A 25,751-nucleotide genomic window follows, 5' to 3' on the forward strand; every position below is an offset into this window, starting at 1 on the left:
AAATAGGCAGCCGATGAGGCAATAGGATGAGAGGACTTATCTCCAGTGATTTAAGCGTGTCCCTGAGAAGTTGAAGACCCAAACTAGAAACGATTAAATAATTGAATGGCGCGGGACACAGCGTTCCCTAAAACGAATATAGTGTGGTCCAAACAAGTGTAACTTTGACCACGAGTAGTGGATTCAATGTCCAGAAAATATTTAGATGATGAGCACTTTTCTGATGTTGAATTGAAAATAATAGGATGAAAGCGTTTATGTTTCATCCCACACCTCTCTGGGGTGCTAGTTATTGAGTGAAGAGCACCAGTGTGTGAAGAGGTGGTGGCCCTTGCGGTGGGTGGCTTCCACGTCTTCCTGGGTTAACATGTTAGAGGTGGGAGCAGGTATTGAACAATTAAGTTATTCTTTCAAAGAGTTTGTACAATTCTGCCATGTGTCAGGGTAGTGAAAGTGTTGTTTACTGAGAGAAGGGAGTTCCCAAAGATCCTGGGACGACTGTGTCCATTTGTCCCTGTAACCCACAAGGAGTAAGCACTTGGAAATCGAACTCCACTATGTTACGTTACAGCTTCTGTCGCCATTGTCTCAGGGTGTGGTTCTGAGGACCTGGAGCTGTAATGTGGATCAGCAAAACTTGTTATTTTTGGTGCCATGGGCTGCTAAGATGGCATGTAGCTGCCCCGTGCTCTAGGGGAGAGACTAAGGGAATGGTGCCCGCCCCTTGTAATTGTAAACGAACTGTTGCAAAGCACTGTTCTTCTGAGCCTCCATGGCGCTTATGCAGAGAAACCGGAAGGAACTAGGCGTCTGTGTCCGGTCTTGTGCATGCCAAGAGATCTGATACATAGTGCATGAGCTCTAAGCCCCACACAAGAGTTAGGCCCATGCTCTGTGCGAGAAAGAAGGAGTCACTGACTTCTTGTGCAGGGTGCCATTTTGAATACTGAATAAAACCTGCAAGGCACTGAGAGCTTTCCTAGGTACCATCCCTACAACCATAAGGCAGGAGATCCATAACTCCAGGGCGCAGGAAAGGGCCAGCGAGCACAGAGAAGCAGCTTCAGTGTGGGTTCTCATCACTGCGTTGAGCAATAGTAACAGAATGTCAGCAAATATGTTCCCTTGAATTAAGATTTCAACCCCTGGTACCATATCAGCCAAAGATTCACAGTAAATGTGTGCATTGCCTGGAGGGTGCTGGTGATATCTATGTGAAGACAAAACAGGTTCACAGGAGTAAACTCAGTTGAAGACCAGCCTCTCCTATCATCAACCAAATGGGCCTCTCTCTCATTGATTTCTCTTGTAGGTTGCTGCAGAATTATCTAAAGAGCACCGACTCATTGGACCGGGATCCAGATGAAATGATGCAGGATCAGGGTAAGAATCGCTGAAACATGTTAGTCCTTGAAGATTTGAATCACTGCCTTGCCAATTTAGCTTCCTCTGCCGTCCCACGTGCTATTGCAGGGCATTGTGCTTTGGTCAACGTCTTCAAATTATTGGCCAGTAACATTTTGCTTTGTGTTACTTTAGCAGGTACCCCAACCAGCTCACCCTACTTTATGCAGCACAGAGATGTATTTGCTCTTTGGTTCCTGACCCCACCCGCATCCTCATCGCTAACCTCAGATAATATTCTCTTCCTCTTGCTCTCACCGCTCCATTCCTCCCTGAAAGTGCTTCACTGGTCGCACCAATCTCTTTTAGAGATGGGACAGATATATGTACATCTTTGTTCCTGAATGTGTCACGCATTTTATTGGTCAAAGCATTTATTCAGTGTGATGGTCATGGCCAAAGTAGGCACTTGCTGCTCTGCACTGGTGGACTGGCCTACAAGGAACTGTGGAGATTTCCCGGTGGGCCTCTCAAACATCTGCCTCTTTGCAGTGGGTACCCTGGTTTTCTGCTCCTCTTACCTTCCCAGTCATCCCACCCCCTTCCTTCCATCTCTTCTCAACCGCCACATCGTTTTGAGAAAAGGATTTGATATAAACATTGCTGGATGTTTTTCTTCTCTCTTAATAAATGTTTTATGAGAGTTTTAAACATTTTGTTTCACTACTTTTTTTTCATTCACATTTTTATTAACAGTTTTGACAAAAAAAGAGGAAGTAAGCACAACCACCTCAATACAAATCATACTATCAATCCATGCAACTCCCATCCGTTCTCTAGCCCCCCCTCGCTTCCTCCCACCCTCCTGCTATAGGCAAACAAAATAAAAACACTTCCTGGTTCCAATGAAAGTCCTCCAACATTGTATGCTATACAGACCCCAAAAGAACGATATCAGTCTTCGGTGGGGCAACTGCCCTTTATCACACCATGACTCCCACCCCTCAAGAACGGGCAGGGTCCGACCCCTTCCTGGGAATTCCCAAAGCACTTAACCTTTCCCAGCCTCCCGCCGCTGACATCCTCACGAGGGCATACACTGGGCATGGAATTCCACACTCCAACCATGAATGACCGCCATAATACGTCCCATTACTTAAATGTTTTTTTGCCGTATTGACCCACTCCATTTTCCCAGGTAACAACACCCTCTTCCAGTGCATGGCCAAGCATGCCCTAGCTGCCAACAACAAGCCATGTGCCAGGTGCGTCAACCCCGGATAGTCCCCCTCAACGTCCTCCAAACCAAACAGCACCAATAACGGCGTGCAGTCCTGGGACACTCCATCCATCCCTTATATCCATCTCAGCACTTTGTCCCAAAAGACCTGTACCCTTGCGCACCATCAGCACATATTTCAATAATCAGCCTGCACCCCACATTCGTGCCAACAAAGTGGACTCACCCAGACAAACATTTTAGACAGGCGAACTAGATCATATGGCCACCTATGTAAAAGTGTATTGGCATGTAACTTGTACTGGCAGGCAACAGAAACCTTAAAAGCCCTACAACACAGTTTGTGCCACACACCTCCATCCAATTCCAAGCCCAGGTCCCTTTCCCACCTGCCCTATCCGCATTCCCCTTACCCGCCTCCACCAGGGCACCGTACAACAATGAGGTCAAGCTCTTCATCTCTGTTCGAGAATCAAGAACTTTCTCCATCGGGGTGAGATCCCGTTGCACCCACTCCCTCCTGCCTTTCGCTGTAATTACCCCCTCCAATTGCAGATATGAAAATATGACAACTTCCCAATGCCCAGGGCCTCTTCAAATTGCGGGAGTGTGAGAAGCTGCACATTTTTCCACAACTGTGCCACCCTCGTCAAGCCTGCCTCAAACCAACTCTGAAACTTATCCAAATTCGGGATATGCTCCCTCAACCCCAGGGCCCATAAATGACTCAATGGAGAGTGCCGTGTCATAACGCGAGCATCGCGGGTTCCATCTGCCCCACACAACTCCCAATGTAGGATGCTCCCTTATTCTCCACAGGAGCTGGTCCCTTGGATCCCACAACCATTCCCCCACTGTCGCCGGTCGAAGATGGAAATTATACAACCCTACCCATTGATGATCCAGTGGTCCCTCAAATGCGGTGACATGACCCGAAACTGAGCCACCCCATAATACAAGCACAGGTTGGGGAAACCCACCCATCCTTTCTCTTTTGGCAAAACTAAAACATTGTAGGCCACCCATGCCTTTTTCCCTTGCCATAGAAACTTCATAAGGTGTCCCTTTACTTCTTCGAACGAGTCTGGCACCGTAATAGGCAGCATCGGAAAGAAAATACAACAGTCTGGGGGAAGAGGTCAATTTTTATGGCATTAAGAGATCCCATCCATGATATCGTAAATCTATCCCATTTCCCCATGTCCTCAAACAACCTCTGCAGCAAGGGAGGGTAGCTAGCCTCATACAGCCTCCTTATATCCCGAGTGACCCGCATCCCCATATGGAGAAACTGGTCCACTCTCACCTCCATTCCCAACCGATTCAAGCCCCCGCATCCCGCTCCCCATCTCAGTCAAAGGGAAACAAAACAGACTTACCCATATTAACTTTAAACCCAGATAATACGCCATACCGCCCAATCAATTCAACTGCCGCCAGGACCAAGACCAAAGGTTTCCGAAGATGCAGCAGGATGTCATCCGCATATAATCCCAATTTATATTCCACCTTACCCACTGTAATACCCTCCACCCGCGGGTCTTTCCTTAGCCAATGGCTTCAAAGAGAATGCAAACAGAAGGGACGAAAAGGGGAAACCCTGTCTTGTGCCCCGACCCAAGTCAAACCAGCGGGAATAACTTCCATTTAACGACACACGCATTTTTGGACTAGCGTACAAAGTCATTACCCCATTCATCACCATAGTCTCCAGCCCGAACTTGGGCAAAACTGCCTCCAAGAAGGCCCAGTCCACTCTATCGAAGCCCTTCTCAACTTCAAGGGAGAGCAACGATGGGTTGCCCCCATCCTCTTAGCCAAATTGAGTAAATGCAGCACATTTTAAAGGTCTTATTGAAGGTGTTCTCAATGGTAGGCTCATAGTCATCATGTCTGCTCCCTGGCGTCCCCTTGTAAATCCCACCTGGTCCAAGTGGACCAGCCGAGGGGTATGTACGTCCAACCTGGAAGCAAGTACCCAAGTGAATATCTTTGCATACATATTAAGGAGTGAAATGGGTCGATAAGACTCACACACAAGGGCATCCTTACCTCCTTGGGTATCACTGAGATAAGAGTTTGTAAAAAAGAACCAGGAGCCTGGCCGACGTCAAGATGCTATTAAATAACCTCATTAGGTGAGGAACCAGCACTCCCGTGAACGATTTGTAGGCTCCTGGCATGTACCCATCCTCCCCCGGGGCCTTTCCCAAATGCAACCGGCGAATAGCCACCAAAATCTTGTCTGTTATAGGGGCGTCCACACCCACAGCGTCCCCCGGATTCATCACCGGAAGACAGACCCCCTTCAAATAGCCCTCCATGCCTCCCAAGTTTACCCTATCCTCCCCTCTATACAGGTCCTCATGAAAGGACGCAAATCTATCTACAATCCCCTCGAGGTTGTTTCAACTCGATCTTCTGCTCCCTGTACCGCTGTTACCCATATCTCCGCCCGCTTCCCCCGAAGGCAGGCCACCAGCAGTGCATCCAGTTGATCTCCCTTCTCGTTATACGTTTACCGCAAGAACTGGAGCTTTCACACAATCTTACCCTCCCCCAACAGCTCCTCTCTTTTGCCCCTCGCCTCCTCTATCCCGTGCCCCCACCTCTACCTCCAATTCCTGTATTTCCCTCTCTAAGACGCCAATCTCTGCCTGCAACTGATTTTCCAGTAAGGTTCTCTCCCTTTTCTTCCAGGCTCCTTCCCTAATCAACCCTCCCCCCCCACGTCTCCTTAGCGGCATCCCAAAAGGTGCACAAATCCAGCTCGCCCCATATCGTTAAAAAGGAAAATGTTCTTAATGGCCCTTTCCACTTCTTCCTGAACACCGGGTCCTTCCAAAGCGAGTCATTACATCTCCACAGAGAGCAGCTCGCCCTCAGCCCTAACCATGCTAAACAAGCAACACCGTATCATGGTCTGACTAACTAATCAGGAGAATCTCACTCCCCAGCGTGCTGCCCCACAACTCTCGCAAAATACACACATAAAAGTCCTATGGGGCGGAGAGAAAACTGTGAACCCTCTATCCCGGCGTTGGAACCGGCACCACACATCATACAAACAGTGAGAATTTAGACAGTCCTGCAGTCCTTCACACACCACCGAGGATACCCCACCTCCCCGGAACACGCCTGTCAAGCTTTGGGTCATCCCACTTGTTGAAGTCTCCCCCACTACCAAATGCCCCCTGCATTCTCTCAACACCCTCGCGAGCGTTACACTTAGAAATCTCAATTGCTCTTGGTTGGGAGCATATATCGTCGCAAACGTGAGCCACACTCCTCTAACCAGTCCCGACACCACCAGTGCCCTACCATCAACACTTTTTCAAGTCGTCGCCTCCTCAATCTTTTAGGGAGTAGTATGCCCACCTCGCCCTTCTTGGAGTCACCAGATGCCCAATAAACCTCCCCAATAAGACCACATGGAACACTCCTTTCCTCCCCCTACAAGAACCTTGGACCCTGCAGGAACAGGACATCCGTTCCTACCCATCGAAATTCTCTAGCAACCAGTGTTCGTTTCGTCAGCGAATTTATGCCCTTGACATTCAGTGTACAAACCCTCAGGCGGCCGCTTCCCCCACTGAGCCATACCTGCCACCACCATATCCCCCTTAAATCAGGTCCAAAAAGTAACACACCTTCAAACAACACCACATTCCCCTACCAATATCTGCCCCCAAACCACTCACCCATACAAGTTCCCCCCACCGCCTCGCCCCTCCCAACTCCTTCCACCCTTCGGCACCCAGTCCCCCCCAGTTAGCATCACTGGTCTAGGACCGGACCACCAGAACTACCTGAGCTGGGTAACCTAAAAGCGTCCCTACCCAACTTAGAGCCCCCTCTATCCCCCTTCAAACCTCAACCCACCCCTGCCTCCTTCAACCTGTACCAGCCTTTTCCATCCCAGTCCCCATGTAACCTACTTATTCCCCCTTCACACCGACACAGATCCCCTACTCCACCCCCCCATATTATACCAGTCCTCAGAACCCCCCATACATTTTGAAACCATACAAATCCCATGACAGAGTGATAGGACTCTGCATTGTCCACAAAGCTTTCTGGGGCCAGGACCTGAACTACCTACAACGCTCCCTTCCTAAATACTCTCCTTCTAGAACCCTCCGCTCGTTCTCTACCAACTCTCTGCGGGTGAGCTGTTTTTCCAAGCAGAGATTTGGGGGTAGATCTTTATCCTCCGCAGGTTCCTCCCTCTGGAATAGCCTCACTGCCTCTCTCCACCTTGAGCCAGAGTTCCTTAAGTTCCGGAAACTCCTCAAGACCTTCCTCTACTCTTCCACGTTCTCTCTCCCCGGCTAACCTCCTCTCTCTTTCTCTCCGCCTCACTCCTCCATCTCTCCCCTAACCCTGTTCAGTAATTGCTCACTGGTCACCTGGCTCACTTCTAGAGCCTCCCAGGTGAAAGGCTCCCCCGCCAGTCTTTGCACTTGCCTCCGGGCCTCTTCGCTATGCTCAGCACTACTGCACTTTCAGCATATGTTCCTTGAGAGGGGTAACCTCTCTGCACTTAACCCAGGACCCAGCTAGACTGGGCGCACATGTTCCCCCTCCCCCTCCCTTGCACTCTGTCTGCACACTTGCATGACCTGAATTTACTAAGCCTAGTAAGTTCTGTTTGGTCTCCCCTTTGTCTTCCCTCCCTAGTTTGGTTGCCCTGAAACACTTCATGCACTTACACTAGGAGAAATGCTGTCAGGCCTAGCACGCTAGTTACTTGTTTGTTAGATAATTCGGAAACTTCAAGACCTTAGAATGACTACTGTGTTCCCTTGCTCCCTTCCCGCCTTGAAGCACTTTGAAGCACTTCACTTGCGTATAAGCGCTGTGCAAATAAACAATAAATAAATAAATTAAATAAATGGGGCGGCCAGGGCCCGACATGCAATTTTGAAATCAATCACACTGAGAATCCTCCTCCTCGTGGGCTTGCCCCTTGGGAAGCCGATAAGTACCCTCTTATTCTCTGGATATCACCATCAATACCCAATCGATACTTGTGCTCGTCATATTCAAAAGAAATAGAAAAAGGAAACCCCCACTGATATCGGACCCCCGTCCCATTTAGCCATTGAGTGAGGGGGGCACACATCCTTTTCCTCGACAGGGTAAAGGTCGAAATGTCCTGGAAAATAGTTATCTTGGAGGGCCCGAGAGAAACCTGACCCTCTCTCCTCGCCTTCTGCACAATTCTCAACCTCTCTTCAAAGTAGTCAAAGCAGGCAGAACAGACCTCGGACCCCAGCGTGGTGAACCCTGTCAAGTCTGGGCTCTGCCGTAATCTCCCCACCAAACAGCAGCTTAACCACCTGATGAATAGTCCTCTTGAGATCCTTTTCCGTTTCACCCTCCTTCTCCTGGATCCTGAAAAACCAAAGGTTGTTTCTCCTATCTCGATTTTTTAAATCATCCATTTTAAGTGTCACCTCGGATTCTCTCCTTTCCAGTTCCGATAGCCTCATGTCGATTTGAATTTCCACTGTATCCAGAGAGGTCTGATTCATTTCCAATGTCAGCAGGCGGTCATTGATTTTGTCGACCGGCTTATCTCAAGTGTGCAGTCTTCCCCCTATAGCCTCCTGGATCCCCCTGATCTCCTCAAGCAAGGCTGCAGTGTCCTTCTTCATGGGCACCGGGTCATCTGGTGTCTCTACCATGGTCAACTGGACCGGGTCTCGCTCAGGGAGGGGCTGGCTGGGCCCAATAAACTGAAACCTCTCTAGGGATGACCTCCAGTCCATCAGAGTGGAACCAAGCACATCCCAGACCCCTGACGTTGCCGTCCAGCACCATCCACCACCACCAGTTGCTGCATACAGGCCAAATATCTTGGGGGGGGTGCACCAAGACTCATTACAGTGCCTTACACCCCTGAGATGTCCTTGTATGTCCCTGGAGGCCAAGCACACTTTTCACAGTAGGGCATCCCCCAAGCCTTGCCCCCACCATCTCCTCAAAGTCCCCCCCCCCCACGGAGTCCACAGAATGAGGTCCACACCCTCCGGGGCGCATGCCAGCAAAGGCCAAGCTGCAGCACTCCACCTCAGTGAGGAACCATGTAGGTATCCTGTGGGAATTGCTCTCATGTGGTACTCAGGCAGTGCACATCCGACACTGCAGCTGCAGGAAAATGTGCCCATCCGTTATAGTAGGAGGAGTTCCAGGCATCCTGTGCACCAGCCAGCCACAGCCCAGTTGCAGGAGGCCTGCACCCAGGAAGAGGGGCCTTTACTGAGGGGCCACTGTTGTGGAATAATGTAGCAGAAGCTCCAAGAGTTGCAAGCTTAACTCTTTATTACTGCAGCATAAATGCAAAACCAACAACATGGGCAGCATTTAGTTCTTGGGCAACTGGCCATACCGATGCTCGGGCGTCATTGCCTCGAATGGTCCAAAAAAATCTAACCCCACTTTAAACCACACTGCTTCAGGGATCTCTGTGGGAATCATCGGAGCTTGCCTGGTCTTTAAGCGTGTGTCACTGTTGAGACACTCATGGCATCTCTCTATCATTGCGCAAATTTCTTGGTCCATGGCAGGCCACCAGTACGCTTCCCTCATTCTTCGCGCGTCCTGGTGTTTCCAAGATGCCCTGAGTGGGCTCTGCACAGGATGACTTTTCTCATCCCCACGGGTGGTATCACTTGATTGCCCTTTGTGATCAAGCCGTCCACCTCTGAAATTTCTTTTGCCACTTTCCAATACAGCCTCATCCCATCTGGTACCGTCCTTTCTTCTGACCAACCATTCCTAACCCACTCTCTGAGTCTCACCGTCGTGGAGTCTTAACTGTCTTCTTCATTCCAATGCCCCTCACTTAATTCTAGGAAGTCTGGGCCCCCGTGGTCTTGCATTGATGCTACAATACATTCATCCTGCAGGAAGGTGGTGGCCTTGTCTTTATCCTCCGGTAGCCTTGACATGCAGTCCGCCTGGGCATTTCTCCACCTGGCTATGTGGTTCATTTCAAAAGTGTACTCCGGCAGTTTGGCTGCGATGCGTGCCACCCGGGGTGTCAACGATAATGTCCCTCCTAGACTGAGCGTATGAATGAAGAGTTTATGGTCAGTGACTAGTTTGAATTTGGTGCCCCGCACATGTCGTGAAATGTTCAACAGCCCATGAGCAGGCCAGCATCTCTTTCTCCACTGTGGAGTAATTCTTCTCGGCCGTGGACAGGACTTTAGAGGCGAATGCCACAACGTGTTCTCCTTGCCCTTTCTTCTGGGTGAGTACAGCGCCTAACCCGCATGCACTGGCATCCGTGGTGATGACTGTACTCCATTCCGGATTGAACTGCTGTAAGCATGGTGCTTCCACTATGCGCCCTTTTATGTTTTCACCAGCCTCCTTCTGAGCCTCCAGTCATGTGAACTCTGTGCCCTTTTTGAGTAGGTTTTGCAGTGGGGTTGTGATTTCTGAAACTTTGGGTATGAATTTGGCATAATTTGGCATAATTTAAGTCCCAGAAACAACCTCTCTTCTTCTTTGTTTGTTGGCTCCGTAGCTTTGATTATGGCTTGCACCAGGTTTTGTTTGGGGTTTATGCCCTGAGAAGAAATCTTATACCCGAAATACTCAACTTCACGTGCCCTTAAGACACACTTTTCATACCTTAGCTTGACTCCAGCATCCTGTAGTTTGGTGAGGACTTTCTTTAGAATGACATCATGTGTATGTTCATCCACAGCGTATACCAGCATATCGTCTTGGAAATAAAACACGTTTCCTATATCACGTAGTAATAAGTCCATCATTCGCTGAAATGCTGAAGCTGCGGACGACAGGCCAAAGGGCATCTTGGTGAACTGGTAGGTGCCAAATGGGGTGATGAAGGCAATTAGTGGCTTGGAGTCCCTATGCAGGTGAATTTGATGTTACGCGTCCCTCATATCTAATTTGGAGAACACTCTGGCTTCCTTCATCATGAGTTCATTTATGCTTGGGAGGGGGTAGCTATCTGAGATGACTTCCAGGTTGAGGCTACGAAGGTCGATGCATACCCTTAAATCTTGTGAGTTCTTTTTCTTGATGAGGACAACGGGACTCAACCACTCTGGGGCTTCTACCTCTTCAATGGTGCCCTCCTTCACCATTTTGTCAAACTGGGTTTTGAGTATGTCTCTGGCTGTCGCTGGCACAGGCCTTACTTTATGTTTTACGGGGACTGAATTTGCCTTGAGTAGTTCTTAATTTTTCCTGGCCCTTCAGAGAACAGCTTGCGAAAATCTTCTTTGACAAGCAGCGTTCCTCTTGCACTGATTGTTAACACTTCATTTTCTGAGCTGGGATCTAATTTGATTTTGAGTTTGGCTTGGTCATCCCATCCTAGGACTGCTGAGCCTTCCTGGCTGAAATATATTCTTGTGGTGATTTCTCTCCCCTAGAACTCTACCTTCCCTTTGATGTATCCCAATAGGTCGACGGATGCACCTCTGAACACAGTGGGCTTGTGATGGGTGCTGAGGACTTCGATCGTTTCGGTGCCCATCGTTTCTTTGTATGTGAGAGTGGTAGTATGGTCAAGTCAGAACCCGAATCTGCCATGACCCTCGTCTCCATGCCGTTCACTCTGATGGCACAGTGGGGCTTTTCTCTCTTGGCTCATGGGCTGTTCACCATTAACACTGTGGGCCTCCCTTTTTATTCTGATGAGGACTCCCCCTCTCCGTTGTAATCTGCATTGACGTTCGCCACCTCCATTCCAGCGAGAAATGCCAGATTTTCTTGCACACCGAGCACTCTTTGTCTCTTGCGGGACATTCTCTGTCGTTGGCTAAGTGCTTATTGCATCTGTGGCACTTCAAAGGTTCACTCTTTCCCCACTTCCCCTCTCTTGCATTGGTAACTGGTTTCTCCTTTTTAGTCCTAAAGGTGATGGCTTGGACTTCTGCTGTGCCGCGGCCACTGACATATTCTTTCCGTCATCCTGCAGTTTCTTCAACTGCCTTCGCAATCACGACGGCTTTTTCCAGCTGCCGTTCCTTCTCCAAAATAAATGTGTCCTGCACTTTCTGCTGTTGGTATGGATGGTCAGCATGTCGCAGATCAATCCTTCTGCGTTATTTCCAAAATTGCACAGTGCAGCTAGTTCACGCAGCTTAGAAACGTAGTCATCTACAGTTTCGGATGCCTCTTTTTTACGACTGTAGAACCGTATCCTGTGTAACACGGTATTCTCTTATCTGGCAAATTGCTTTATTATTCGCCTGACCGCATCCTTATACACGTCGTCGTTATCATCAGCCACCACTTCGGGTGTGAGGCTGGCAAACACCCTCTGGCCTTCCACGCCCAGCGCATTCAATAACATGGCTCTGCGCCTTGCTGCCGCGTACCCCACGCCTCCCAGTGCCTCCAGGTATGTAGTAAACAAGGGTTGCCCATGTGGCCATGGAATGGTAGGCCTACCTGGGGTTTGTAGAAATGGCGGGGCGGTGTTGCTCCTTGCATGGTGCTGCGTGGGTTCAAGCCCTAATCCTCTGAGCCGATTATGTTGTGGAATAATGTAGCAGAAGCTCCTAAGTTGCAAGCGTAACTCTCTATTACTGCAGCATAAATGGCAGTGCAAAACCAACAAAAATATGCAGCATTTAGTCCTTGGGCAACTGGCCTTCAACAGTGCAGGGAGATGCAATATAATAATGTCTCTGAAATCGTTTTTTTAGCTCGACCTGCTCCTTTGCCGGCTGAGTTTCCCTTTGCGCTCTCTCTTCCCAGCCCTTTTGGGCTCGTCCGAAGTCACGCAAGACTTTGGCGTCAAGTGAGATCCCAACAACCACCTAAACCCCCAGGCTGCGTCCCTCCTCCAGGTCCCAGAGCACCCCACTGGCCTTCACTCAGCCTATCTGGTGGCCAGCGAGGCCTTGCACAGCACGTGGCCACCGCAACCATCCCCCTTCTACCTCTGCCTGGGAGGCAAAATGTCAGAGAGCTCCTCTGCCTGGCGTGGAGCAGCCTGTTCCTCCCAAGGCGGGACAGTGAGAGCAAACTAGGAGATATACGCTCTGACCCTCACAGATCTCTGATGCCACGTCCTCCCCCCAGCAGGCTGCCAAGTCTGCTACCTGTTTCCTCTCTGCAGCAGGTTTGCTGCTTTTTCCAGCTCCTCTGTCTCTGATGCTGGGCCTCCAGGCCACTTCCAATGTTCCCCCTCTCTTCACCAGCAGCACGCCCCCCTGCGCACCCTCAGCCCCTTCAGCTTGTCCCTCCAACGGCGGGCTCAGAGTGCAGGGCACATCAATCCACCATGAGCCCAGTACAACAGGCCCAGAAGGCCCACGGTCTAAAGTTGGGCAAGAGCAACGCGGGCACAGAGGCCCACCATGGGACCAGCAGGACCACCTTCCCCGCTGCACTTCCTCCACTGATGTCGCCGCTCCCCACGGGTCGAAAGTCTCCAAATCTCATACAGCGGTGCCTTGGTCACTCTGGCAGACAACCGTCCATTTTCCACCCTCCGAAGGTGTTCTTAGGTGGGGGTTCTAATCTGTTAAATACCCTGTGGCACTAGAGCTGGACGCTTAGGCTGCAGCATGTATGCGCCCCCTGGTGGCCTCCGTTTAACTACTTTTAAAATCCTATATAGGGACAAATGTGCTTTATAGTACACTATTTGAAACTATTTTTCCACATTTCTGCGGGTGAAGAACCCCCCCAAGTCCCACTTAGAGGGGTTAGGTTTGCTCACATGTGACAGAAAAGTGTGGTAATGTCCAGATAAGGAACGAGCATACATTTACACAAGCAGCCACCAGCTGCGCTGATGAGCTGGCCCCACTGCGTTTGGTTAAGACCCGTAACCACCCGACACAACCTTGGTTTACAGAAGATCTTAAAGCTTTACAGTTCAAATGTAGACAAGCTACTCGCAAAGTGACATGCAGGCCTCTGTAGTCTATCACAGCGCTATTTGCAAGGCCACATGCTTCTCTTTTCAGGAGAAAGTCGAAGATCCTTTGAATCAAACCAAGAAACCTTTTTCCCTGGTAGGCACACTCACAAACTCTTCCAATTCCAGGGCAGCTCCGTCACAAGCTTTTTGTGATTTTCTCTTGTCTTTGTCCAGAAAATAACTGATATCCGCACAAGTATATCTGCCACTGACCATCCTGAGGATATCCCTATCTTGAAAAGTTCTATTCATTTCTGGTCTTTCTTCCTGGTATTTTCTGGAGAAAACATCATACAGGCAACCTCCAAACTTAAATTGGCATGACCTGCGGACCCTATCCCTCTGGATAATAGGAAAGAAATCATGCCTAAAATAGCTCCTTGGGTCGCTCGGGCGCTAAATGGTTCCTGGACCACCGGGTTGATTCCTAAGGAGTTCAAACATGAATTGGTTGAACCGCTCTTAAAAAAAACAGTCTTTGAACCACTCTATCCCTGCCAATTTCTGGCCAATTTTTGACCAATTTCTCTTCTTTCATTCCCGATGAAGCTTCTTAAGTCTCTCATTTCCCCTTTGCTCAGCCAGTTCCTAGAGGAGTCAGGTTTCTTTAGCCCTTTTCAGTCGGTTTTCGCCCGTGTCTGGGGACTGAGAGTGTGCTTGTTTCAGCTTTGGACAATCTGGTGAGGCTTTCTGATCAGGGTGGAGTGGGGGCGCTGGTATTATTAGATCTCTCAGCAGCATTTGATACTGTTGACCATTCCATCCTGCTAGACCGCCTCGCCTTAGCTGGCCTCTACCGCTCGGTATTGACATGGTTCGCCTCCTTCCTGTCAGAAAGGGCGCAAACGCTATCTCTTTCTCCTTTTCGCTCGGCATCTGTCTCTCTCTCCTGTGGTGTCCCGCAGGGCTCAGCCCTGCCCCCTATACGTTTTAACATATATATGCAACCTCTGGTTGGTCGCATCCACTCCCACGGCTTTAGGTTTTACTCATATGCAGAGGGCACACAAATCTTAGTCCAGCTGAATCTTCTGCATCCGACACGTCATCTCAGTTCAGGAGCGGCCTGGAGGCCGTGGGATGGCGTATGAGTGCCAACTGGCTTAAATTTAATGGGGACAAGATGGAAGTACTTGTGGTTGGACCTCCGTCTATGGCTGCCATGTGGACCCCTTCTTTTTGGCCTCTTTCTTTGGGACCCTTTCACGCCCCTGTGATAGTTGGCAGGCATTTGGGTGTAAAGCTGTCTTCTTCTCTATTGATGAAAGCCCAGGTTGGCGCTGCCTGTCAGGAAGGACATCTGCAGCTAAAAATACTTTGGAAAGTTCTCCCTTATCTTCCGAGACATCTTCATGTACCAGTGGTAGCCTCCTTGGATATGAGCCATTTGGATTACTGAAATTCGCAGCATTTGGCGCAGCCTGTTTATCTTATCAAACGCCTTCAGCCACTGCAGAATCTTGCGGCTCGGGTGGCTACTGGGTTCCCTTATGGTACGTATACTGCACCCATTCTATGTGACCCACACTGGCTACCAGCAGAAAAACGTATTGCAAGTCTCTCTGTGTTCTTCATCGTGCCATACATGGAGTGGGAGCTGAATACCTTTGGGTTAAGTTCCAGCTCTATGTTCCTATCCGGACACTCCATTCTCTGTACAGCTATCTCTTGGTAGTTCCTCGCTATATGTTGGCCAGAACTGGTGGACGTGTATTCTCGGTGGCCATGGCCAGGCTGTGGAACATATTACCACAGGACTATAGTAAACCACCTTTTATTCTGACCTGCAGTGGCTTGACCTAATTGGATTATACTATCAGTGCCAGGATTCCTTTGGCAAGCGCGCGCTCTTCAAATTCCATGACATAACATAACACATGGTGTAATGTAGGGCCACTTTGAGCCACATATTTGGGCCACCTTTAGCTCTCAGTCTACCCCTCCTGCTGTGCCCAGAAAGAGAGTTAAGAGAGACCAATTGAGTGTTCATGTTGTTGGACACACCATGTCTTCATGAATCTTTGGATAGTCAAGTGGTTGGTCATGATTTAGATCTGAATGGAAGTGTGATGAAACCATGGCAACTGTAGCAATATCTATGGACACATGAGTTCGACGATTTTCTCATGACGAGTGACTACTTCTGGAGGAAGTGGTAAGCATTTTGACAAGATACAAGTTTTGCTATTCTTGTAGTAGGCCTGTGGGTGATGCATAGGTATTTGAACTGGATGCCTTTGGTGGCTGCTTGTTGGGAGCGAGGGTAATGCAGGAGGGATGTGGCCACTTCTTTTGATCTTTGGTAGGAGGAAAGCTGTTGGATTCTTGTCTCTTTGAAACCTGCGGATAAGGAAAGAGACAAGGCCCATATAGGTTCAGTGACCAAAGCCAGAATAGAAGAGATATCACCTTTATGGATCCTATCAGGTCTAGAAGCATTGAGTATATTTGCAGGTAAAGTGAGAATTTACCATCAAAGCGGACATGCATGTTTTCATCTGCAAGAATATGTCTGGGGTAGGCCATATTCGGGATGGAGCAAAGCACGTCTCAGGAGGATAGCTCAGGGGCAACGTGCTTGCCTTGGAAGCAAGACGACACAGAGCAACACAGCACCACAGGTTCGGTCTCCGGGTCCGCGATTAGAAACCTCTGTGTATAAAGCGCGCTATAAATAACCTATCATATCGTATCATTGGCACAGGCACCAATGGAAAAAGTTGCTCACAGTTGTAAATAACAATTAGTTCCATCTGTGGGAGACTGTTTGATTACTACGCAAGAGGAATTTATTTTCTAAAATGTGTTTCAAATTGTACATTTTGCAGAATATTTGTTCGGCAACACTTAAAAACTACTAGCTGCATAGTGAAGGAACTCATCACACAGGCCCAATTTGGCCCAAAAACTGGGTCACTTTGAAAAATTGGCCTACGCTAGCACGTTGGGTCTGCACTTCGGGCATTTCCCTATTTACCTATATGCCAGTCCGAGCCTGGGGCAGGCACTGAGGGTGGCAGGGCAGACAGAGGAAGGTCTATGATAAGGGATATAGTTGAAAATCAGGACATGGGGTTTATTGTCATTTACTTTTTAGTAGTTGCCACAGTTTTAGCCGTTTAGCAGTTACGCATGGGTCGATGGATGCTGGTGGAGAGAGATCTTTTTGTCCATTCTTTTCAGCTCCTTAACATCACCTTGATTAGGCAAGTGTGTGAAGCCAAAGGAGAAGAGACGATGTACCAGGGGACGCACAGTAACACACTGGATTTTGTGACTTGGAATGGAAACTGAACAAGAGTCAAGATCTGGCTTGTAAAAGAGAGAGCGAATGAGAGTCGGAGAGGAGGATTTTTTGGTTGATGCCGTTTCATGCTGCTGGTAGCTCAAAGAGGATAAAAGTGGCTACTTGGACAATGTTGCAAGAATCATCCTGTCAATGGATAATAAGGGATAATTGATTCTGTGCCACATATCAGGTATCTTCCGCTGCTCAACTGACAGCTAGATATTTTTAGATATTAGTGGGCAATACTCAGTGCGTAATACCGGGACCTCAAATTAATGAAGATTTTACCAAAGCTAATTTCTCATCCAGTTAATCGCAGTTGGCAGATATAAGGAAGTGACTGGTGTTTTGCGTTCCCCTCCTTCACACCTGCAATCTGTGAATACACAACCAGCTGTACAACTGCCACCTACCACTGGATGGCTGTACACTGCCTCATGCTCAACTCCCCAAAATCTTTCTCTCTGCATTCAACGGCAACCTCACTCACCCTTCTGCCATCTTTTCCCCCCTCTGACCTACTCACCCCCTCACCCATTGCTCAAACCTGTGGATTTTCTTGGACAGCGACCTGGCACTTCAACAATTCATCATGGCCACTGTCACCGGAGGCAACTTAACCTCATAAACATTAGAAATACCTGCCCACACCTTATGGACCTCACTGCCACCGGAGCCAACTCAACCTCGTAAGCATTAAAAACATCTGCCCACACCTTATGGACCTCACTGCCACCGGAGCCAACTCAACCTCGTAAGCATTAAAAACATCTGCCCACACCTTATGGACCTCACTGCCACCGGAGCCAACTCAACCTCGTAAACATTAGAAACATCTGCCCACACCTTATGGACCTTCTACATCTCTGGCTCGTGCTGGACACGCCCGAGTGAGCAGCACGAGCCAATGAGTGTTTCATAAATGACGGTTGGGGGCATTTGAGAGTCTCTGTTCTGCTGGCTCTGCCCCTTACATTCCTTACCCCAATAAATATACCTTAAATATAACACTTGTCCAGCCATCCTTTCTTCCTCCACAGGACCACTGAACTAAAGTCCTTACCTCTACTCTTCTGCTCACCAAAGTGGACTACTGCTTGAGCGGATTTCTTGGTCTTCTTCCTTACTTTTTTCATCCCCTCAACAAAGTCCTCAACTTTGCGACATGCACAATTTTCGACCTACTATTTGGAGGGCTTTCCAGGCTAAATCTCTCTCTTTAAATTCTTGCTATTCATCTGTAAATCTGTCAATGGTCTTTCCCCACCTCATTGAATGCATCTCATTGTACTTTCTTACCCTCTCAAACTCTCTGCTCCCCGTCTCTTCATAATCTATCGGTCTCCTGACCCCAGCCAGACAGACTTTGCTGGTTATATGTGATATTACCAAAGCAAATTTCATAGTGGTATATTTGACCACAACTAAAATAGCGAAAAAATAGAAATTTATTTTTTATTTTTATTGGGTGGGGGGAGGTCTCCCTCCCAAGCTCCCTGTGTTTCTATCCTTATAACCCCACCCCAACCCCATCCCGATCCATTTTAACCCCTTAGCCCACTACCCTATATTTATTTAATATTTTCGGTATTTTTTGGTATTATGGTTGTAGGGAAATGTACCACTCTGAAATTTGCTTTGGTAAATTGACTGGGTACCACTTTGCTCAGGAGGTCTAACAGTGGTGAACTAATCAGACGATTTTGGATAGCTATTCATAATCAGAAAGGATTTGGGATGTGAAAAACTGTGCTAAGGTAACCTCATTTTTTGGCAGTGCAATTTCAGAAGTGGTTGATCACACTTCTAGGCACTGATGTTAACCGAGTGCTGCACATAAAAGAATAGAAGCGCCAAGGTGGTGTGTTGTGGTTACTCATGCAGCCTTCCACACTAAAACTCCCATGATCCTTCACCACTGATTATGCTCCCATAAGATGAAGATTAAAAACATTGCAAGGGCCACGTAATGAGCAACCATTCGTCTAAGGGGAGGGAATCCCATGCCTTGGCGGCTTGGATGAGAGGCTTCTTACGCCTCTGCACCAGAATCTGATTTTAGAGCTATTGAGAAATATATATAATATATTCCAGCGCTTCTTTTGCGGACTACGTTAGTGTCACATAAATCCAGAATTATTCCAGAAAGTGTCTCTTAAAGTACCTATCATGTGATCATTGGGGAACCTGTATTGTCTTGCACTGGTGGTATATTTTTAAATAACTCTTGCTGTGTAACGATGATGATTTTTTTATTATGAATTTTCAGGTTGCCATTTTGTTGAGAAATAATGCTTTTATGAACTCTTCTTGCACTGATTTGGCCGACATGTGTTTCACCTACGGTGCTACATGAAGGCCAATTATTGCTATAGAAAATGTAGAGTTGTTTATGCTACATCCTTCTGCTGCTTATGCTTAATAGTCCACACATTGTAGATTATGTTGTCACCAGATTAGAAAATGTTGTGTTACTTTATTGGCCTGAGCTGATCATCCAGGTGTTCTTGCTTGCTGGATTCTACTTTGGTATCACCCGCAGTAGTGGCCCACAGAGGTGTTCTTGCTTGCTGGATTCTACTTTGGTGTCACCCGCAGTAGTGGCCCACAGAGGGGTTGCTAGTATTATTCTCTTTTTCAGATTTTAGCACAGGTCTCTGATTTGAGGTTCAATTTGCATTTTTCTCAAATGGCAGACCTCCCATGCTGATACATTTTGATCTTAGTTGAAGTTAATGAAGAAGGGTGGATGGGAACGCCGGGTGTAATATTTTCCGGTAGTCCAGGTACCATTCACACCTACCACCACAGTAGCTGTGAGTTTCTCGATATTAAGGGGCTTGCATATTTTTACTCACTCATTTGAAAGCAAAGATTCCTAAGTACTGGTCCCTGCGGGGAGGCAGAGTAATTCCTGCGCTCATGATGGACCCAAGACTTTGATGGCAGCAGAAAGAGATTTTTTCTGAGGATGGCGGTGGGTTGAATGGAGTTGCATGTATTGAATGTGAGATAATAGGCTTCACAATGCGTACGGAAAGCCTCTTTCTATGGCATTAAGTCTACTGCAGGGTAAACTATTTGTAAATCACTTTCCCATGGATGTTATTGGTTTAGTCAGAGACGACGTCAAGGTGCTGGAACCTTCCTCGTAGACAGTATTAATTAAATCCATAGGATTATCTTGCAGTATTGTTTAACTAGTCTCTTGAAGTTTGGCTAAGGAAGACCGGGAAGAGAACTGACAATAATGATGCTAGTTCCCAGGACACGTCTGGGCAACCCTACTAGGTTTCTGCATAATTAAGGTCCTGCATAGTAAACATTTAGTTTTATTAACAAATTTAATCTGACGGTCAGAATATTGGCTTGTTGGAGACTTGATAAAGTTAAAGTTTGCTTTTCTATCTGTTCCACTGTGGTTCTGCTGGAAGCTGCTGTTTCAGTGACTTTGTCTCTTATGACCTATCAGAACACTGTAGCTGACTCCAAGATACGTATGAGCTCGTGTTCTCAACGTCATCATCCTACGTTTAGTTCTTGACGTCATATGTGTATGCATAGTATCTGGATTCAATTCTTCTTACTTGGCCAAAGCTGCCCCATCTGCTGCCACACAAACTGGTTACCGGGCCACGCTTGGACCATAAGCGGATGGCACTTGCTTTCCGATTAGACGTAAACTCTACTAGCCTTCAGCCTGGTCTCAACATGCTACAAGAATTATGTAATGAGAATAAGATATGGATACATTTTCAGTAGATCAGAGAGACATTAGGTTCATATTTAGTTTTGGTGAAAACATTTGTGGTGCAGTGAGAGAGATGTGTAATTTGGAAACCACATAATGAAGTGCTGACCCCTTGAGCTTCATGTACCTCCGAGGGCTTAGCCATGCTAAAAGGCTACAGCCATTTTTCTCTTGACCACTCATATCTCGTAGTGCACAGGGATGTGCCACAGTCCCGTGGCCCACAAAGGCCATCCTGGGACGCGAGTGGTCTTGCCTGAGGTTCACAGGTTATCGTTCTGGTGGGTTGAAGGTCCAGCAAATCATGATCAATGGATTTGACAATAGAGTTAATTCCATTTGCAGCGCATGTTACATGGTTGGGTGATGATATTTTTATTTTCCATGTCTAATACATGTGCTGCAGCCTTGTGTACGATTCACATTTCGTGCCTCATTTTGTGATTTACAGTTCTCATGTACCTGTTTGTGATGTACGATTATGACAAGAGCAGCCAGCTGGATGGCCTGGAACTCATGAAGCTGCTCACTGATGTCGTGTCCCACAATTCAAACAGGCCGCCTTCTTCTGATGCGGTGAGTGACGTCACATTAATTTCCAAGTAAGCCCTTGTTGTATATGTAGCCTAAATACAAAGGGAATCCTCTAAGCATCGCTGGTGAACCATCTTCCGGTCAATTATCCTACTCTTTGAGCATCTCTGGTTGTATGCTTGCAATACCATGACGTTCTTTTGATATCCATTGTGCCCAAAGATGTTCTCCCGTGGAGATGTAAAGACCTCAGCAGGGCAATAAAGGAATGCACGTGGCTAGTTTTAGGGAAAAATGTATGTGGTCTAAAGAGGGCCTTATTCAAATGCAATACTGTGAAGCGTTTAATTAACCCATAACCACCAGCCCATGGAACGGGTGGTTATGGCTACTAGCACCCTGGGTTTGCAATCCAAAAACCTGGGGTGCTAAGACCAGTGTATTTTGTTCCAACGAATGGGAAGCCTTGCGACGTCCCGTTTATTGAAATAACATACTTCCTTAAGATGGCCGCCATGGATCAGGAAGGTGGGGCTTCATGCGACAGGGATGGGCACAGAGCAGCCTGAAGTAATAAGGTAAGTAGGGATGGGAGGGACAGGAAATTGAAATGAAGGGAAGGGTGGGTGGGTGGGTGTCCACCACCCCCAGGTGCTAATAGCAGATAATGCATACAATTCACTTACCTGGCAACAATGAATGCTACTTTATAGAAACTACTTAATGCATAATAGGATAGAAATCTCTGTATGTGTTCAGGTCCAAGGCCTGGTGTGAAATAATAGTTTATGGCTGGTATTGCACATATAGGCGGTTTGTCGATGTCATTTCCTGGGAGTAATGAAGGGAGTAGACAGACTATGGTCATATGCGTTGTTTTGCTAGTGAAACACATGGATTTGGAATCAGCAATAGTCCTGGAGCTTCCAGTGCTTTATTTATCATTCACACTTCCTACTGCACGTCTGCATGTAACTCGGCAGTCTCTTTGCAATTCTCATTTGTTAGAACTGACCGTAGAGAAAGACATGGCCAGAATCACCTTATCCACACGAAGGCACTGGCAGGGAGCAGCAAAGTGAACGATTTTTGCTTTTTCTACAGTTCTGCAACTCCTCCACCCGTTCGGCATCTAGCTCCTAACCCATTCCTCTGTGGGTCTCCCCACAACCAGTGATGTGTGTCTAGTTTTCCTTTGTGTTTGGGTTCTCTGTGAGCCACACCCTCAAGTACTGAGTTGTTCACCCTTCTGCAACCTTTAATACATATGCAAGGTAGGAAGTTCAAAGTTTGGCTGATGGTTTGCAGAGTGTGTGGCTGAGGGTTGGTGTAGTTTGGCTAAATGTCACCAGGGTGTAACTCAGGATGGGCAGAGTGTATATAATGTTGGCCACAGCCTTGTTTAATGAACGCAGGGCATCAGTGAAGGTATGTTAGGCATTGGTGCCAACATGGTAATGGAAATAGAAAGGGTGTTCATGTCTTTGCTGTCGGTGTGTGGAGCATGATTGAGGGTCTGTATCAAATGGCTGAGGGTGCCTAGGGCTGCTGGTTTGGATCCTGTTTGAAGGTGTGCAGTGAATGGCTTAGGGTGCCTAGGGCTGCCGGTGTATGGATCATATTTGGGGGTGTGCAGAGAATGGCTGAGGATGCCTAGGGCTGCCGGTTTGTGGCTCATGATTGAGGGCATGTAGAAAATGGCTGAGGGTGCCTAGGGCTGCTGGTGTGTGGATCATGATTGAGGGTGTGTAGAGAATGGCTGAGGGTGCCTAGGGCTGCTGGTGTGTGGATCATGATTGAGGGTGTGTAGAGAATGGCTGAGGGTGCCTTGGGCTGCTGGTGTGTGGGTCATGATTGAGGGTGTGTAGAGAATGGCTGAGGGTGCGTAGGGCTGCCGGTGTGTGGATCATGATTGAGGGCGTGTAGAGAATGGCTGAGGGTGCCTAGGGCTGCTGGTGTGTAGATAATGATTGAGGGAATGTAGAGAATGGGGGTGCGTAGGGCTGCTGGTGTGTGGATCATGATTGAGTGCGTGTAGAGAATTGCTGAGGGTGCCTAGGGCTGCTGGTGTGTAGATAATGATTGAGGGCATGTAGAGAATGGGGGTGCGTAGGGCTGCTGGTGTGTGGATCATGATTGAGTGCGTGTAGAGAATGGTTGAGGGTGCCTAGGCCTGCTGGTGTGTGGATCTTGATTGAGGGTGTGTAGAGAATGGCTGAGGGTGACTAGGGCTGCCGATGTGTGGATCACTATTGAGGGCATGTAGAGAATGGCTGAGGGTGCCTAAGGCTGCTGGTGTGTGGATCATGATTGAGGGCGTGTAGTGAATGGTTGAGGGTGCCTAGTGCTGCTGGTATGTGGAATATGACTGTGTGTAAAAAATGGCTGAGAGCATAGAGCATGAGTTGGTTAAGAGGATGCAGCACATGACTGAGAATAGACAGAGTCATCGAGTAGAATGTGTTTGAGTGTCCGCATAATGTAAAGGGAGTGTTTTGTGAAGAGTGTGTGCGTGAAGCTGTGCAATGCATCGAATGAAACATGTAGCCTCAAGGCTTATTTTTTTAGTTTATAATTGAAGGCTCCCTATGGTTGATTAGAGTACCTGGCAACTCAGGCACCTGGAACCAGGTGGTCTAGCAAACACGCATGCCTTAATTTTGAACATTGTACAATATGTAACGATTTCATCTGACTGTGTTTCAATATTGTTGTTTTACAGGTCAGTCCAATTGTGGATGAAGTTTTGGAGAAGCAGGACCTCAACCACGATGGTCTTTTAGACCCATCAGAGCTCCTAACTCCCCCAAGCAATGCAACCGTTCCCCCATCAGATGGGCAGGAACAAGAAGAAGGAGCGCCGTCAATTGTCCTTCAGCCACCCCATGGTACCCACCAAAAAGAAGACAATGAGTCTTCCTTCAAACCTGTGGATCATGGTCTTCCTGCCAATGAGGTAGGCACAGCCCCTGATCAGCAAGAAGCAGAGGAACCAGTCAACGTGGAGGATAACGCCAACGGCTTGCAGAACCCTCACCTTATTGAACACGAAGAGCCTGCCGCCGAAGAAGAGCATCCAGAGGACCATGAGAATATCGAATATGAGGAAGAAGAAGCGGAGATGAAAGTGGATGTGAACGCAGAACCGTATCACGGAGGTGTCCTGTCAGACCATGAGATGTAACATGAGCGTGGACTTTTTCTGTGCACCATCTGATGCACAGCCCCGGACCCTCCTCGTCAAGAGGAAACTGCACTACGGCCGTGCACGCCAGTGGCCATCTGAACATTTCAGGGCTGGAGACGTGATCCAGAGCTTCCTCGCAACAAAGAAGGACAATCAGTGTATTACCACTAAAACTGCCTGACCTTGAACACTATTGAACTTTAGCTTGAATGTAAACTATTAAAGGTATTAAAATTGGTGACCCAAAGAACAAAAAGCTACCTCTCCCTCCATTCGATCCAGCTAAAGCCCTGAGATGCTGGAGCTGCTCTCCGTGCCCTGAGCTGCAGTGTGTGTGTGTGTGTGTGCACAGAAGCGGTTTCCTCAACTAAACCTTAGATATCCCTCCTGATATCTGAGTAGCATATACAAGGGGATATCCCATGTCTATCATCGGCAATAGCCTTCTTGGGAAAGGCGTTGTAAGCCTGGCCACACTGCCTCGCCTGCATTGTTCATCCTTTCCAAGGCCTAGTTGCATACACTAATTGTGTATACTATTGTGTCTATACTATAGCGACAATGAAAGTGGAAAGGGGTTTTGGGGGGATCTGCTTTTTGTAGAAAGGCACCAACATAAGTTGTGTCCACTGAAAGTACATTATAACATCATAGGCATAGCATTAGACAGTACGATATGTGATGAGTATTTCCTTGTCAAAGAAAAACTCCCAGTAAAAAAAGCAAAGTAAAAACAAAAACCCTACTACATCCCACCAGATGCCCTTGCAACTTTTCTTTGCTTCCTGGGGGAATTGCTAGCAAATACAGGCACCCCGAAAGCATGTCTGCCTTCAGGCAGGATTGAACACACGCCCCTTGTGGGGCAGATGCTTCATAAGGGGGTTTGGGGCAGGTAGTGCTGGTATCACATTCAAAAGCCAACATCCTTTTGTAAGTCGACCCATTAGGAGACACCTAAAATTTGATGTGCCCGAAAAGATTGAAAGTCCAAAAGTCAAGATGAGAAAAAAGGAAATAGTTTAATTCATTGGCATAAAGGTAAGTGCCATAGTCAGGATATGTTTATGTTTGTTTTAGCAGTTTTGTGGATGTAGAAAGCTATACAGGAAAAAGGGGGAGTGACAGAGAAGGCAAAATAGAATAGGGGATCCCCCACAAAATAAAATAAAAAACTGGGAAGGTTGAATTTTAGCTGTCACATAAAAGATCAACTCACAGATGGATGTTGACCTTTGAACATGGAACTATGGGCTTTAGAAGGTAACATCACTTCTCTAGCAGGATTGTCGTCGGGCACTCTTATCTGCCCAAACCTGCTATGAGGTCCTCAGAGGCTGTCTCCCCATTGGGTGAATAATATCAGCGCACGCTACCAGCCCTGGTCCACAGGCGCGCTACCCTTAAGTAGTTCAGATCCAGAAACAGTATGTATGCTTCTTCTGGTTAGCCATTCATTGGTTTGAGGGATTGTATAGC

The 25,751-nt window shown here is 47.7% G+C and overlaps 1 protein-coding gene across 1 annotated transcript in view; it reads left to right on the forward strand.

Moving 5' to 3' along the window:
* Positions 1 to 24,528, forward strand: part of CGREF1 (cell growth regulator with EF-hand domain 1) — a 131,476-nt gene extending 106,948 nt beyond the window's left edge. Inside the window, exons 4-6 of the mRNA XM_069605515.1 lie at positions 1,313 to 1,383; positions 21,003 to 21,127; positions 23,808 to 24,528. Of these exons, the coding sequence (XP_069461616.1) occupies positions 1,313 to 1,383; positions 21,003 to 21,127; positions 23,808 to 24,269 (658 nt within the window). The 3' untranslated portion in view covers positions 24,270 to 24,528. The remainder of the gene's footprint in view (positions 1 to 1,312; positions 1,384 to 21,002; positions 21,128 to 23,807) is intronic.
* Positions 24,529 to 25,751: the final 1,223 nt, after the last annotated feature.

Source organism: Ambystoma mexicanum, chromosome 4p (assembly GCF_040938575.1).
Source record: "Ambystoma mexicanum isolate Mex_15411 chromosome 4p, UKY_AmexF1_1, whole genome shotgun sequence".
Classification (NCBI taxonomy): Eukaryota; Metazoa; Chordata; class Amphibia; order Caudata; family Ambystomatidae; genus Ambystoma; species Ambystoma mexicanum.